Source organism: Saccoglossus kowalevskii, chromosome 8, assembly GCF_978046115.1.
Source record: "Saccoglossus kowalevskii chromosome 8, keSacKowa6.1, whole genome shotgun sequence".
Taxonomy (NCBI): Eukaryota; Metazoa; Hemichordata; class Enteropneusta; family Harrimaniidae; genus Saccoglossus; species Saccoglossus kowalevskii.
Genome location: NC_140648.1, coordinates 10972420 through 10986575, shown reverse-complemented (window position 1 = coordinate 10986575; position 14156 = coordinate 10972420). Strand labels below are relative to the sequence as shown.

The window sequence follows — 14156 nt, the reverse complement described above, 5'->3', positions numbered from 1 at the left end:
TTTAAGTGGCCAAAATATTTACCAGTGTTTTTAAAATGGTGGTTTTAATGACCCATGTTTTTTATACTGGTCAGAATAATTACAATTGCTTTTTAAATGATGGAGTTGATGACATTTTTTTTTTGATGGGCAGTATAATGGTCATTTTATTTTTCATTACATACATAACATGACCAGTATTTTTGTTCATGTCACTAATATAATGGCCCAGAAAAAACCTTCTACCTCGTGTGAGTCAATATACGTGTGGGAATTTATTTTTCCAAGTTTTACTGGCGCTTGCAAGTACACTTAAATGAAATTTCGCGAATAATGCCTCGATCCCCAGTGAAATTTTATAGTAACGCTGATGCCAGTGACTGCTGGTGGACTACATAACCTGCAGAGTATTTAGATGGTGTTGAATCATAGGATGATTGCAGTACTGCAACTGGCACATCAAGGTATGAATTTGTAATTATTTTACAATGACTTCAATACAATATTAGATACTTTTGTTGCTGTTTATGTAGCAGGATAGTGTTTTGGGGCTTTAGTTTTTGTTTTTCAAAAATTATATAAATTAAAAAACACTGTGGCATTTGCTTTATGTACTATCATACCTATTTTTTGGAAAAAAATAAATGCGCAATTTTTTGTTCAGTCATGGCTCACTGTGTAAGTACTGTTTCATTATCATTCATAATTGTCAAACAACAAGCTCAAGTACCTAGGTGTTAATGAGGATTAGCTCCTATGTTTGTTAATACAAGAAAAGTATAAACAAAGGTTATTTCCAACTCCTGAAATCTGCAAAAAACATCAACGTAAATTTGTTTCCATTCATGGCAATGTTTTCAAATTATTAATATAATTTAACTGACTGCAAAATGTTTTTTTTTTTAATTTTCAAAGATTATGTATATTGTTTTTTTTTTCTCTTCAGACAATACCAACAATAGTGTACTGTACATTGAGAAATCTAATTTAGTAACCATGTATGAACTATATATATTATGCCCATAATGTCAAATACCATACAGAATCCCTTTTTCCTGTAAACTAGTATAAGATGATATATGCCCACAGTGTGCAACAGTTCATTTTCTTTGCGCACAAAAAAAACCTCCCATACTCAAAATAACTTTTAATTTAGCATGGATTTAAACTAAATTTCAATTAAATCTAATATTCTTTGCCCATCTTTGAGCCTAATTTGATTTGAATGAGTTGTAGAGATCAATATAAAAGGGAAGTGAACCTAAATGTATGCGCCTAAGGAAGGAATAAACAGAAGACACTTATTAGTAGTATTCACACAGAGCTCTTCAGCAAAGGCTAAGAGGTCCAATACCTTAGCCTGTGCTAGAAAAAAATTGCATGAACACAGGCTAAGAAATCTGGTCAGTCCAGAGCCTTAGCACAGACAAAACAAAACATGAATGAGCGCTTAGCTCGGCTAAAAAAACGATTGTATTCAATGTTCATTTAGGAGATTTACTACTATATTCATAACTTTTTATTTCGGTGTGCCATTTCCTGCATGACAATCAACGTTAACACTTATAGAGAAATTTACTCAAGAAAAAAATGAACTGATGATGAGACTCTGTGCTACTTCCTGTTATTCTGCAATTTGCACTTTCTGAATTTGCTTTGGTATTGTTTTATAACTGTAGAACTAACCTTCCTACTTACTCTTACTGAGCACTCATAGTTAAAATTCCTGCAGCTTTTGCCTATTCTTAATAAGTTTGGGCGTTCCTTACCCCGTGCTAACCATAGTTTCCTTCTGTGCATGAACTCAAACATACGAGATTAGCTTAAATCTTAGCCCGTACATTGTGTAGCATGAACACTACTATTGAAGATCCAGGGGGCAAATGGGTGAAAATTAAACAAATTATAATGAAGGTGTAATATGCAGTCAGTAAAAGTCCTGGGCGTTTCTGGGTCAGCCAAATTGATCATGGGTACTCTGGCTCAACTTGGACAAAAAAATATTTAGTCTATATAACGGGAACAGGGGCATGCTACCATGGGTATCCCTTTCAAGTAAGCTTAGTTATAATCCTCTACCAAATTAACACCTTAGAGAAACTGATAATAAATCTATGTCAACACCACTGTTACATCCTCTCCTGTTTCATAAGCCAAACATGGCTGCCAGGGTGTAGCTACACAAAAATGAGACAATTTTGTGGTTGGAATATAATCAGAAAAATTAAATTTGATCAAAATAGCCAAGTCCATTCTATTGATGCGAGTGAAATTAAAAATTAACAATTTTTATTCCACTATGAAATCAGGAAAGGGAAACAAAAATGGTAAGTTTCTCTGCAAGGAAACAAAACTGGCTAAAAGTAAACAATGACCTGTGAAAATTTGTGTCATTATAACAAGTGGATTTTTCATCATATTTAGAACAGATATATAGCATAGTGCACTGACCAATGGGAATACTAGTAAAAACTGTTTCAGATGTATAAATCTTCTAGGGAGGTTATAACCCACATTGCATGCACATAGGATATTGGATTTTCTTTTGTCTCAGACAAAAGTTGTATGTCCCTGTTTTCTAAGGTCTATGCTTAAATCATAACCATCTGAATACCATTATATCATTTTTCAAATTAAACTGTTTTTTATATTTTTAATATCATTTTCTTGATTTTGAAAAAAAATATAGAAACAATATTACACTTACTATAATTACTCTATTAGCAGCACATGCGCTTAGGTAAATTACAGGGATCTTCAATGGTCGAAATAAGTAATATTTTCATGATTTAGTATCCACAAGTGTAATTTTAGAGCAAATATGGTATTGTATTGGATCATAATTATAATACAATTATTTATTTTGTGAAAGTACAGGGGATCGATGAAGTTGTACATTCATGGTGGCATTCCCATTGTGGAGGGACTCAATAATTTTGTATGTACACAGCTTCCTATTTTGAGAGACAAAATCATGCAGCTGCATTGTTACATAACATTCTTTTGTCTCTCCTCTTGTAGGAAGTTAAATCCCCCCCCCCCCCATTGTTCTCAGAAATTAGGTTCCCAAGTACAGCAATGTACTGTCCTAGTCTCTCAAAAGACAAACTGTGTGTATATATGACACAACCCCTTAATATATTCGGTTAGGAAACAATTTTATTTTATTTTATTCTGTTGTCTAGATGCATTTTTCGATATTTATATTTTTTCAATCAGAATGTACCGGGTATCATTTTTTGGAAGTATATCTGAGTTGCATAGGGGAGAAATTAACATATCACAAGATGTCATTTTATCGACATTGCTATTTGTGAGGACAGAAATATGCCAGCATACACAGACACCACAAACATTTGTTTCCAAAATTGGTTACAAAGTGTATTAATTAAAAACTGGTCATTGTAAGCATGGAGCTTAGCTCCATGTTGTAAGCTAATAGCAAACTGAATTATTTTTTGCAGATAATGACAATTTATAAAAAGGAAAAAACTATATATATGGGACATAAGAAGTTGAAGAACCAGGATTTATGGACGTTAAGGGAAGAAAAAAGTTTAACCAGTATTGATGGATGCAATGGTTTAGCATTTACATGTTTATCAGTTTTATGCTTGCACACAGTGTGTACAGTCACTGTACATTGCTTTCCATAATATTGAAAAAATCCTGCAGAGATCAATAATCGGAAAAAAATTGACATTCCTACATCTTGGAGAAAAAATATTTTACACTAGAAAAAGAATAGCACAAAAACAAAGAGGAGAAAAAACATTTTGCACAGCCCCCTCCTTAAGCTAATCGCCTCTCAATAAAACTTGATAAATATCTGGAGGAGTATGACATTGCAAACCTAAAATACTATTATCCACTAAAACAGTCTCTATGGCTGTGCACTACATCAAAAATAAAACATGGCATACTTTTAGTATTGCTTACATATACTTGTTTTGTTTAATGTTTTCATTAATTATTCAATTTCTGTACTTCATGTGTTTGTACACTGAGCTGAATAATTAAGATGATGTTTTGAAGCAATGTTTTAACCCCCTCCCTCCCCCATATGACTTTTTTACTTTGCAAAGCTGTACCTCCCAGATCTTTAGTTGTTTATGCATAGACGGTCTTTGGTTATAAATTATTTACTTTCCAGTCATTTTTTGAAGCGTAAGCCTTTGTCATACTTTCGGCTGTGGTGACTTCCTGTCACTATGCTTTTGTTTCCCTTTGGTTAGCTAAACATAAATGCTTGTTAAAAATCACACTTGGAAGTAAGAGGTTCTAATGGAATAGCAAGCAATCTAATCTATTCCTGAAATTGTTAAATTATATATAGTGTTATCTGGAAATGTAAAAGTAAACTTTTAGAAATGTGTTATTCAGTTCAAAAAATAAACTGGCTGCATGCAGAATCTCAGAGAAACAATTGCATGTACATGCAGGAATAGACGGATGTTGCAGCAGCAGAAGTTTGGGCCTGGACATTCCAGTCGCATTTTTAAAATGATTTTAAATAATGTACGTATTCTTAACAAACTGTTACATGAGAGGGGGCAGAGCATGAAATAATATTTTAGTTTTGGAAACTATACAAAGATGTGTGTTTCAGTTCAGTAATTCAATACCTTTGATGAGCCATTATTAATAGCACACTAAGGGTTAGATTTGAATAGATTCCTAGTGAGATTGGTGCATTCTTAATTAAAAAAAAACTTAAAAAGTTTTACTGCTACTAAATTATACATATGTTTGGTATAATTTATTGTGAAACATTAATGTTGTTGTGAAAATAGTTTTATACAAAACAGTGAAAATTTGCCAAAATCCTTATATGTGTTGCCAGTGATATGCTAGTTTCCATTGTTATTTAAATGTACTCATCAGGGAGGTAATCCATTACAAAACATCACTAATCCACAGTAGTCTGGTTTCAGGCTACACCAAGTCATAGTCCTTAGAGGGACTTTGACCAAGTGCAGGCTAAGATTTAAGCTAATCCCAAATGTTTGCATATCAGCTATACGCAATTGTGTTCACTCACAGGAGGGCCCAACAGTTATAGCACAGGCCACAGTGTTGAGGGTCTGTGCACTGGCTAAGAACACCCAAACGTGTTTCCCAAGGGAGGCAGCAATTATGAACAAACAAATAAACAGCAATGGTACAGTGCCATAACTACGCTGTTAACCAAAATAAACCAACCACCATATATTTTTCTCCTTTAATATTTGTTTTTTCATTCCTTTTCCATGTTTTATTGATTTATAATGCTTATTTTTTTTTATTAATATCACCAGTTTTTTCAATTGTTTTTTTTAAAACCATTGTGGTGCTTCCGATACTAGTTTGTTGATAGTTGATAGAAAGAATTTGTTGTGATGTTGATTGGTACACTCAGAAACACAATATCACATGTGCAATTTACGTTACACCCCAAAACGGCATGCGTGCGCATGTGAAACACCATATCTTCGACTTCTGAGGAAGTCGTCTACTAGTATCCGTACACGCTTCCACACTGATTGGGTCGCTGTAGTAGAGCATACAACAACTCCAATTCGGTTCGCTGTCTACGACATGCACTAATAAAACTCTGCATTCTGTAATGTCGTTATATACTGTTTCTGTGCATCCAATTAAATCGGTCCGTCTTTGCTCGCTTTTTAGTGCACGTCGCTTCATAAATTTGAACGAAACATGTCAGCAGCAGAAATTTTGCGTTCGTAAACAGCTGCTTAACAAAGTCACCGACTGATGGCACCCCTTAGCCCGTGCTAAGGACTGGCCCTTCCAATGCATGGTCTAGTCAAAATGCAAACATCAGCTTAAATCTTAGCCAGTACTTACATTACTATTGTCCAGCATTATAATACTGTGAACAAACAAACATGCCATTCACTGCTAAGTCAGCTAGCTACACACATGGAGCGCTATGCTAGACCCCCCCCCCCCCCATATAACTTACTGAACCACCCAACACCGTTTTGTACACATGCAGTAGTCGTGGAATATTTTCACAGATATTTTTCATATCGCATTAAACCATTCATAATAGCAGAATATAAAAATGAAGCAGAGCATCATGGGTATTTTTTAGTTGATTGTGTCTAAGCATGGATGTACTTAGTACATCCATGGTCTAAGCCACTTTAAAATCACCTTCCATCGACCCGGTCTTCCACATAAACTTCTACAGTTTATAACACACATTATGAAAAGTTACTGATTAAGTATTTCAATGTAAAATGTTGTAGTTTGGGTGTATTTGAAGACTGAACTTTAGTTTTTTGTCATTATAAAAATGGGAATTTTGTTTATGTTTGAGCTTAACCCCACTCATAAAGACAGGCTCTTTTTTCGGATTAATAACTCGCTATGTGACTTTTTGGAGTAACTCCCTGTGATTTTTTGGAGTAACCAGCTGTTTATGTGACTTTTTTTGGTGGAAAGTCAGTTGCTGAGTATTTTGGGGGTTACACACTGTTCGAATGTTCAGTAGTGAATGTCTTGCTTGTTTGTTCAAGGTATTGGTAATTTTATTAACACTTACACATTCCCCGGAGGGATTGGCAATGGTTACAAAAGTTTAAAAAGGAATAAAAGGTTACAAAACAGAAAATAGATAAGAAAAAAAAAAAAAAAAAAAAAATCTAAGCTAATACATTATTATAATGATAGACATTGCCTTTATAAGAACAGGAAGTAGTGCAGAGTCTCATTCAGTCAGTCCATTTTTATCTCAAGAATAATGTCACAGAATGTGCTTGTAATGATTGTCAAGTTTAGTATAGTTATGAATAAGAATAGTTATGAATATAATAGTCAAATTTTCGAATGGACATCAAGTACAATGGTATTTTGGGTGATTAGCCTGGGCTCATGTTTGCACAAACTTCGTTAGCGCCTGTGATAAGGGTCTAGACCGTATTTTGAAAACAGGTCATCTTATATGTTTAATAGCCTATTGCATTACACTATACAATGTATATTATTAAGTCAACAGTATCAAGTGCATGATCTGTTGTGATTTCAAAAACAAATTAACCCAAAACTTCATATTATTTCAAGATATATAATAATCCATATTTCAAATTTTTCAAAATCTTGTATTTTACGTTTACCTACAATTTTACTGGCTTAAAATTGAAGCAAACTGAAGCGAGGGAGGAAAAAGAGGAGAGCTGTCAATCCCAATGTGCCATTACTGGGTATATCTGTGACATGAAAAAAAAAAAATGACCATTTTATTCATGTAATGAAAAATAAAATGATCATTATAATACCCATTAAAAAAATAGATTGTCACCCACTCCATCATTAAATAAAAAAAAACTATTATTCTGACCAGTGTAAAAATAGTGCTCATTATAACTACCAGTTGGAAATTACTGGTCAATATTTTGACCATTAAAAAAGTTCTGGTTGATATTCTGGCCATTAAAAAAAGGGGTCTGAGGGGTGAAAAAAACAGAGTTAAAGTGAAATGAAAAATTATTATAACCTCCTCACTAACCTAAAAGTATGAATTAATATTCAAAAGTTGTGAAAATTAAAACTTTCCGAAGAGCGACGGAATTTCCGAAAGTAATCCGGACGCTGTTTTTATTGAATTTAAAACAAAGCATAAGGCAATCATTTTTATTGGTTAGAGACTTTAGTAACTCCCATTACCCATGAGTCTTTGTGTCTTTCCTCAATCGTAGTCAAGATAGATGACAACTAGATAAAGTAAAGCTTCAATTTAATCTTTCATAGAAAGATATATATTTTGAATTGTACAAGTCACTACAGTTTGGGACAAAAAATTTATTAATTGTTAGACAAATTAATTTATTTATGTACCAGGAAAGTTTTGTTGACAGGTCAAAGGTTATACTTATGTGAAAATGAATATGGATGGTATTTTCCTACTCAGCCACTGTGACTGGTCATGTTTTAGGTTAAAATGTTTTTAACCTTTATTTGAAATTTATAAAACATTATATATATTTTATATAAAATACAGTCATGAAATGCTTTATAATATGATTTATCAATTATTATTATACATTGAAAATAGTTGATATTGGTAGAAAAATGTTGACTTACTTAGTTTTTGCCGTTTGGTAAATGAGTTTCCTAAGAAAACTGAAAGAGACAAAAATCAATACATTACATGATTATGAAATGTTTTATTTCAAAAGACATGTTTAGTTTTCTTTGAGTATTACATCACTGTCTGAGTTGTTTCATTTCAATAGACATGTTTAGGTATCCCCCAAAAAAAATTCTAATTCCCAATTTCTACAATGTCTACATATTTGATCTTATCACCCAAGCTACAGAAGCGAGTTGCTTTGTGTATTTGATGAGTAGTATTTTTAACAATAATAATATTAATAAGAATTATAATGAATCTTATTTGATCAATAAGAATTCATGTTTGTATACATTTTAAACATTTCAGGGACTAGCACTCAGTTAAATTTTAAGTGTTTTAGCAACAAGAAAAAAAAATTATAAAAATAAACTTACGCATTACATGGATCTAATTCTAGTTTTTCAGCGTCTTTGTCTTCAATAAATTCTTTGATTTTCTGACTAGAGGAAAGTTAAATGTGAGATGTGACCACTGCCCTTTTATTTAACATACATGTATAGCTTGCACCATCAACACATTTTATGACCCCACTCACAACTTTTTCTTGCTCATTTGTCATTTTAAATAATTTGCATTACCCATGTGTTGATTATGAATAAGTTCTTTGATTCATACACATAATTAAAATGATGGTCACAGCAATGAACACTGGAGAACATTGGTGATTTAACACAAACACGCCATTCTCATTTATTTACTTGCACTGGTATCTTCAGTATTGTCTGATTAAAAAATAAATATAAAACATACCATGTGTTCTCGATGAATTCCTTATATTCTTCTGGAATCGGTATATTTGATATCTTAGCTGGTGGTGACACAAGTGAGGGACTGGCAGCAACCTTACGAAACGAGTCGTCAGATGTGGAGGCCACTGCATGCTTCTGTTGTAGCTGTTCACGAAGTAAGTTCTCCTCCACAGGCATGAGGTACGGGATGCCTGGAAAATTAATTAGGAGTATAGAATTGATGTGTTGCCATCCTGTCTTGAGATTACTGCAATGGCCGATCATTGGTAGCACAGAGCAGGTTGCACTAATCCTACCTTGTGTTAAGCACTAAACAGTCAACTCTGGATGCCCTGCGTGACTATATGACAGACTTAGTGGGAAGGCAAATGCCACACTAATGGATGTAACCAACCAGGAGAACATTGGTTAAGGTCAGCAGGTATTTGACCAATCCTGATTGAAACTAGGAAAACACATTAAACTACCATTATGCTAGGAAGAAGGTCAAACAACACAAAGGCCATGGAGTCCTAAATATGGAATATGGTTTCTGAGGTAATATATGTACCATTAGCATATGCAATGCGCAAATAAATAAAAAGACAAAAAGACAACAGTGACATTTTATACATGCATGTCAGGAATTTTTGCTTTGCACACAAAAAATTAGATTCTAAGCAAATCTGTGTAATATGGCTTCTGACTTTGCTTCAATCACAACTGATTTCATCATTGGGATAACACAGACAGATATGAATACCCGGTAGTCAGCCTCAGTTGTTTTCATGTAAAAACCGTTTTCATTACCTTCTTTGAATAGTTTGTTAAAATCAAATCCTTGTGATATGAGAAAATCAATGCTTGAACTCTAGAAAAAAAGAAAAAATTAAATTTACTTCATCAAATTATTTATGCATTTTATTTTATCATCTGTTGTTTTTGTTACATTTTATAAACTGTGTACATTTGGCCCTAAACTAAAACAGAAATTGTAGAATCCTAGAAGTTAAAATAGTAAAAAAATAAAAATAAAGAAACTCTCATTACAAAATGTTTTGATGCTATACAATCATGAAAAATGTTTGAATAGTTGGTGCTATCAGTGCATGGTGTCAATCAGTTCAGTGAATTATTTACTTTACCTGACAGAGAAAGATTTTATCTGGAGCATGTCGGCTGTTCATTGGTCGTGGGAATATGTAGAAGTTGAATGGCTGTGCAATATATCTGCAAGAAAACACAAATGTTCATTATTTGAAACTTTTTATATCTGACAGAACCATTGTCGACCATTTAGAGAGGACCTTACTAAAACAAACTCAGTTATTCAGTGTCTGCGCATTAATACACAGGGTTTGATTGGTTGTTGCTCAACTAAGATAAACGATGAGTCTATTTTGGGTATTAAAATCTAATAGACTTGCCTTGCTTTGTTCTTGTCATAGGTAAAAACAGACACACCAAACTGGATAAGAAGAAAATCGACTGATGCCTGGAAACAATTAAAAATGAGAAATTGCATGAAAGATTTACAATGTGTACATTGCAAATAAACAAGTGATGACATGACAGACACATTGTACAATAATAAACTAAACTTACATGAGTCAGCGATTTTTAAATCAGAGCATAACACCAATGCATGGTAATATGTGCATTTTAATAACTCCAATTTTGGACTTAATGCTGAATTAGTTGAATATTATTGAGCCTGTCAATTATTGCATCATAACTTAGCATCCTTGCTCCAAGCATTGACTAAACACACTGAATCAGTCTCTGCCACAGGTGAATCTGAATCTTTGAACATTCCCTGCCACAGGTGAATCTGAATCTTTGAACATTCTCTGCCACAGGTGAATCTGAATCTTTGAACATTCCCTGCCACAGGTGAATCTGAATCTTTGAACATTCTCTGCCACAGGTGAATCTGAATATTTGAACATTCTCTGCCACAGGTGAATCTGAATCTTTAAACATTCTCTGCCATAGGTGAATATAAATATTTGAACATTCTCTGCCACAGGTGAATATAAATATTTGAACATTCCCTGCCACAGCTGAATCTGAATCTTTGAACATTCCCTGCCATAGGTGAATCTGAATATTTGAACATTCTCTGCCACAGGTGAATATAAATATTTGAACATTCCCTGCCACAGCTGAATCTGAATCTTTGAACATTCCCTGCCACAGGTAAATCTGAATCTTTGAACATTCTCTGGCACAGGTGAATCTGAATCTTTGAACATTCTCTGCCACAGGTGAATCTGAATCTTTGAACATTCTCTGCACAAGTGAATCTGAATCTTTGAACATTCTCTGCACAGGTGAATATGAATCTTTGAACATTCTCTGCACAGGTGAATATGAATCTTTGAACATTCTCTGCCACAGGTGAATCTGAATCTTTGAACATTCCCTGCCACAGGTAAATCTGAATATTTGAACATTCTCTGCCACAGGTGAATCTGAATCTTTGAACATTCCCTGCCACAGATGAATATGAATATTTGAACATTCTCTGCCACAGGTGAATCTGAATCTTTGAACATTCTCTGCCATAGGTGAATATGAATATTTGAACATTCTCTGCCACAGGTGAATATAAATATTTGAACATTCTCTGCCACAGGTGAATATAAATATTTGAACATTCTCTGCCACAGGTGAATATAAATATTTGAACATTCCCTGCCACAGGTAAATCTGAATATTTGAACATTCTCTGCCACAGGTGAATCTGAATCTTTGAACATTCCCTGCCACAGATGAATATGAATATTTGAACATTCTCTGCCACAGGTGAATCTGAATCTTTGAACATTCTCTGCCATAGGTGAATATGAATATTTGAACATTCTCTGCCACAGGTGAATATAAATATTTGAACATTCTCTGCCACAGGTGAATATAAATATTTGAACATTCTCTGCCACAGGTGAATATAAATATTTGAACATTCTCTGCCACAGGTGAATCTGAATCTTTGAACATTCCCTGCCACAGGTGAATCTGAATCTTTGAACATTCCCTGCCACAGGTGAATCTGAATCTTTGAACATTCTCTGTCACAGGTTAATCTGAATCTTTGAACATTCTCTGCCACAGGTGAATCTGAATCTTTGAACATTCTCTGCACAAGTGAATCTGAATCTTTGAACATTCTCTGCACAGGTGAATCTGAATCTTTGAACATTCTCTGCCACAGGTGAATCTGAATATTTGAACATTCCCTGCCACAGGTTAATCTGAATCTTTGAACATTCTCTGCCACAGATGAATCTGAATCTTTGAACACTCTCTGCCACAGGTGAATCTGAATCTTTGAACATTCTCTGCCACAGGTGAATCTGAATCTTTGAACATTCTCTGCACAAGTGAATCTGAATCTTTGAACATTCTCTGCACAGGTGAATATGAATCTTTGAACATTCTCTGCCACAGATGAATATGAATATTTGAACATTCTCTGCCACAGGTGAATCTGAATCTTTGAACATTCTCTGCCATAGGTGAATATGAATATTTGAACATTCTCTGCCACAGGTGAATATAAATATTTGAACATTCTCTGCCACAGGTGAATATAAATATTTGAACATTCCCTGCCACAGCTGAATCTGAATCTTTGAACATTCTCTGCCACAGGTGAATCTGAATCTTTGAACATTCCCTGCCACAGGTAAATCTGAATCTTTGAACATTCTCTGCACAAGTGAATCTGAATCTTTGAACATTCTCTGCACAGGTGAATATGAATCTTTGAACATTCTCTGCACAGGTGAATATGAATCTTTGAACATTCTCTGCCACAGGTGAATCTGAATCTTTGAACATTCCCTGCCACAGGTGAATCTGAATCTTTGAACATTCTCTGCCATAGGTGAATATGAATATTTGAACATTCTCTGCCACAGGTGAATATAAATATTTGAACATTCCCTGCCACAGGTGAATATGAATATTTGAACATTCTCTGCCACAGGTGAATATAAATATTTGAACATTCCCTGCCACAGGTGAATCTGAATCTTTGAACATTCTCTGCAACAGGTGAATATGAATCTTTGAACATTCTCTGCACAGGTGAATATGAATCTTTGAACATTCTCTGCCACAGGTGAATCTGAATCTTTGAACATTCCCTGCCACAGGTAAATCTGAATCTTTGAACATTCCCTGCCACAGATGAATATGAATATTTGAACATTCTCTGCCACAGGTGAATCTGAATCTTTGAACATTCTCTGCCACAGGTGAATATAAATATTTGAACATTCTCTGCCACAGGTGAATATAAATATTTGAACATTCTCTGCCACAGGTGAATATAAATATTTGAACATTCTCTGCCACAGGTGAATATGAATCTTTGAACATTCTCTGCCACAGGTGAATCTGAATATTTGAACATTCTCTGCCACAGGTGAATCTGAATCTTTGAACATTCCCTGCCACAGGTGTATATGAATCTTTGAACATTCTCTGCCACAGGTGAATCTGAAAATATTTGAACATTCTCTGCCACAGGTGAATCTGAATCTTTGAACATTCCCTGCCACAGGTAAATCTGAATCTTTGAACATTCTCTGCCACAGGTGAATCTGAATCTTTGAACATTCTCTGTCACAGGTTAATCTGAATCTTTGAACATTCTCTGCCACAGGTGAATCTGAATCTTTGAACATTCTCTGCACAAGTGAATCTGAATCTTTGAACATTCTCTGCACAGGTGAATCTGAATATTTGAACATTCTCTGCACAGGTGAATCTGAATCTTTGAACATTCTCTGCCACAGGTGAATCTGAATATTTGAACATTCCCTGCCACAGGTTAATCTGAATCTTTGAACATTCCCTGCCACAGGTGAATCTGAATCTTTGAACATTCTCTGCCACAGGTGAATCTGAATCTTTGAACATTCTCTGCCACAGGTTAATCTGAATCTTTGAACATTCTCTGCCACAGGTGAATCTGAATCTTTGAACACTCTCTGCCACAGGTGAATCTGAATCTTTGAACATTCTCTGCACAAGTGAATCTGAATCTTTGAACATTCCCTGCCACAGGTGAATATGAATATTTGAACATTCTCTGCCACAAGTGAATCTGAATCTTTGAATATTCTCTGCCACAGGTGAATTTGAATCTTTGAACACCCCCTGCCACAGGTAATCTGAATCTTTGAACATTCTCTGCACAGGTGAATCTGAATCTTTGAACATTCCCTGCCACAGGTGAATATGAATATTTGAACATTCTCTGCCACAAGTGAATCTGAATCTTTGAATATTCTCTGCCA

The 14156-nt window shown here is 34.5% G+C and overlaps 1 protein-coding gene across 1 annotated transcript in view; it reads right to left on the bottom strand.

Annotated features, from left to right (window-relative positions):
- LOC102805755 (poly(A)-specific ribonuclease PARN-like) overlaps window positions 1–14156 on the bottom strand; it is a 31334-nt gene that overhangs the window by 12851 nt on the left and 4327 nt on the right. Inside the window, exons 3-8 of the mRNA XM_085502160.1 lie at window positions 10275–10342; window positions 9993–10077; window positions 9658–9718; window positions 8870–9059; window positions 8494–8559; window positions 8068–8106 (exon numbers count right to left, since the gene is read on the bottom strand). Of these exons, the coding sequence (XP_085358286.1) occupies window positions 8068–8106; window positions 8494–8559; window positions 8870–9059; window positions 9658–9718; window positions 9993–10077; window positions 10275–10342 (509 nt within the window). The remainder of the gene's footprint in view (window positions 1–8067; window positions 8107–8493; window positions 8560–8869; window positions 9060–9657; window positions 9719–9992; window positions 10078–10274; window positions 10343–14156) is intronic.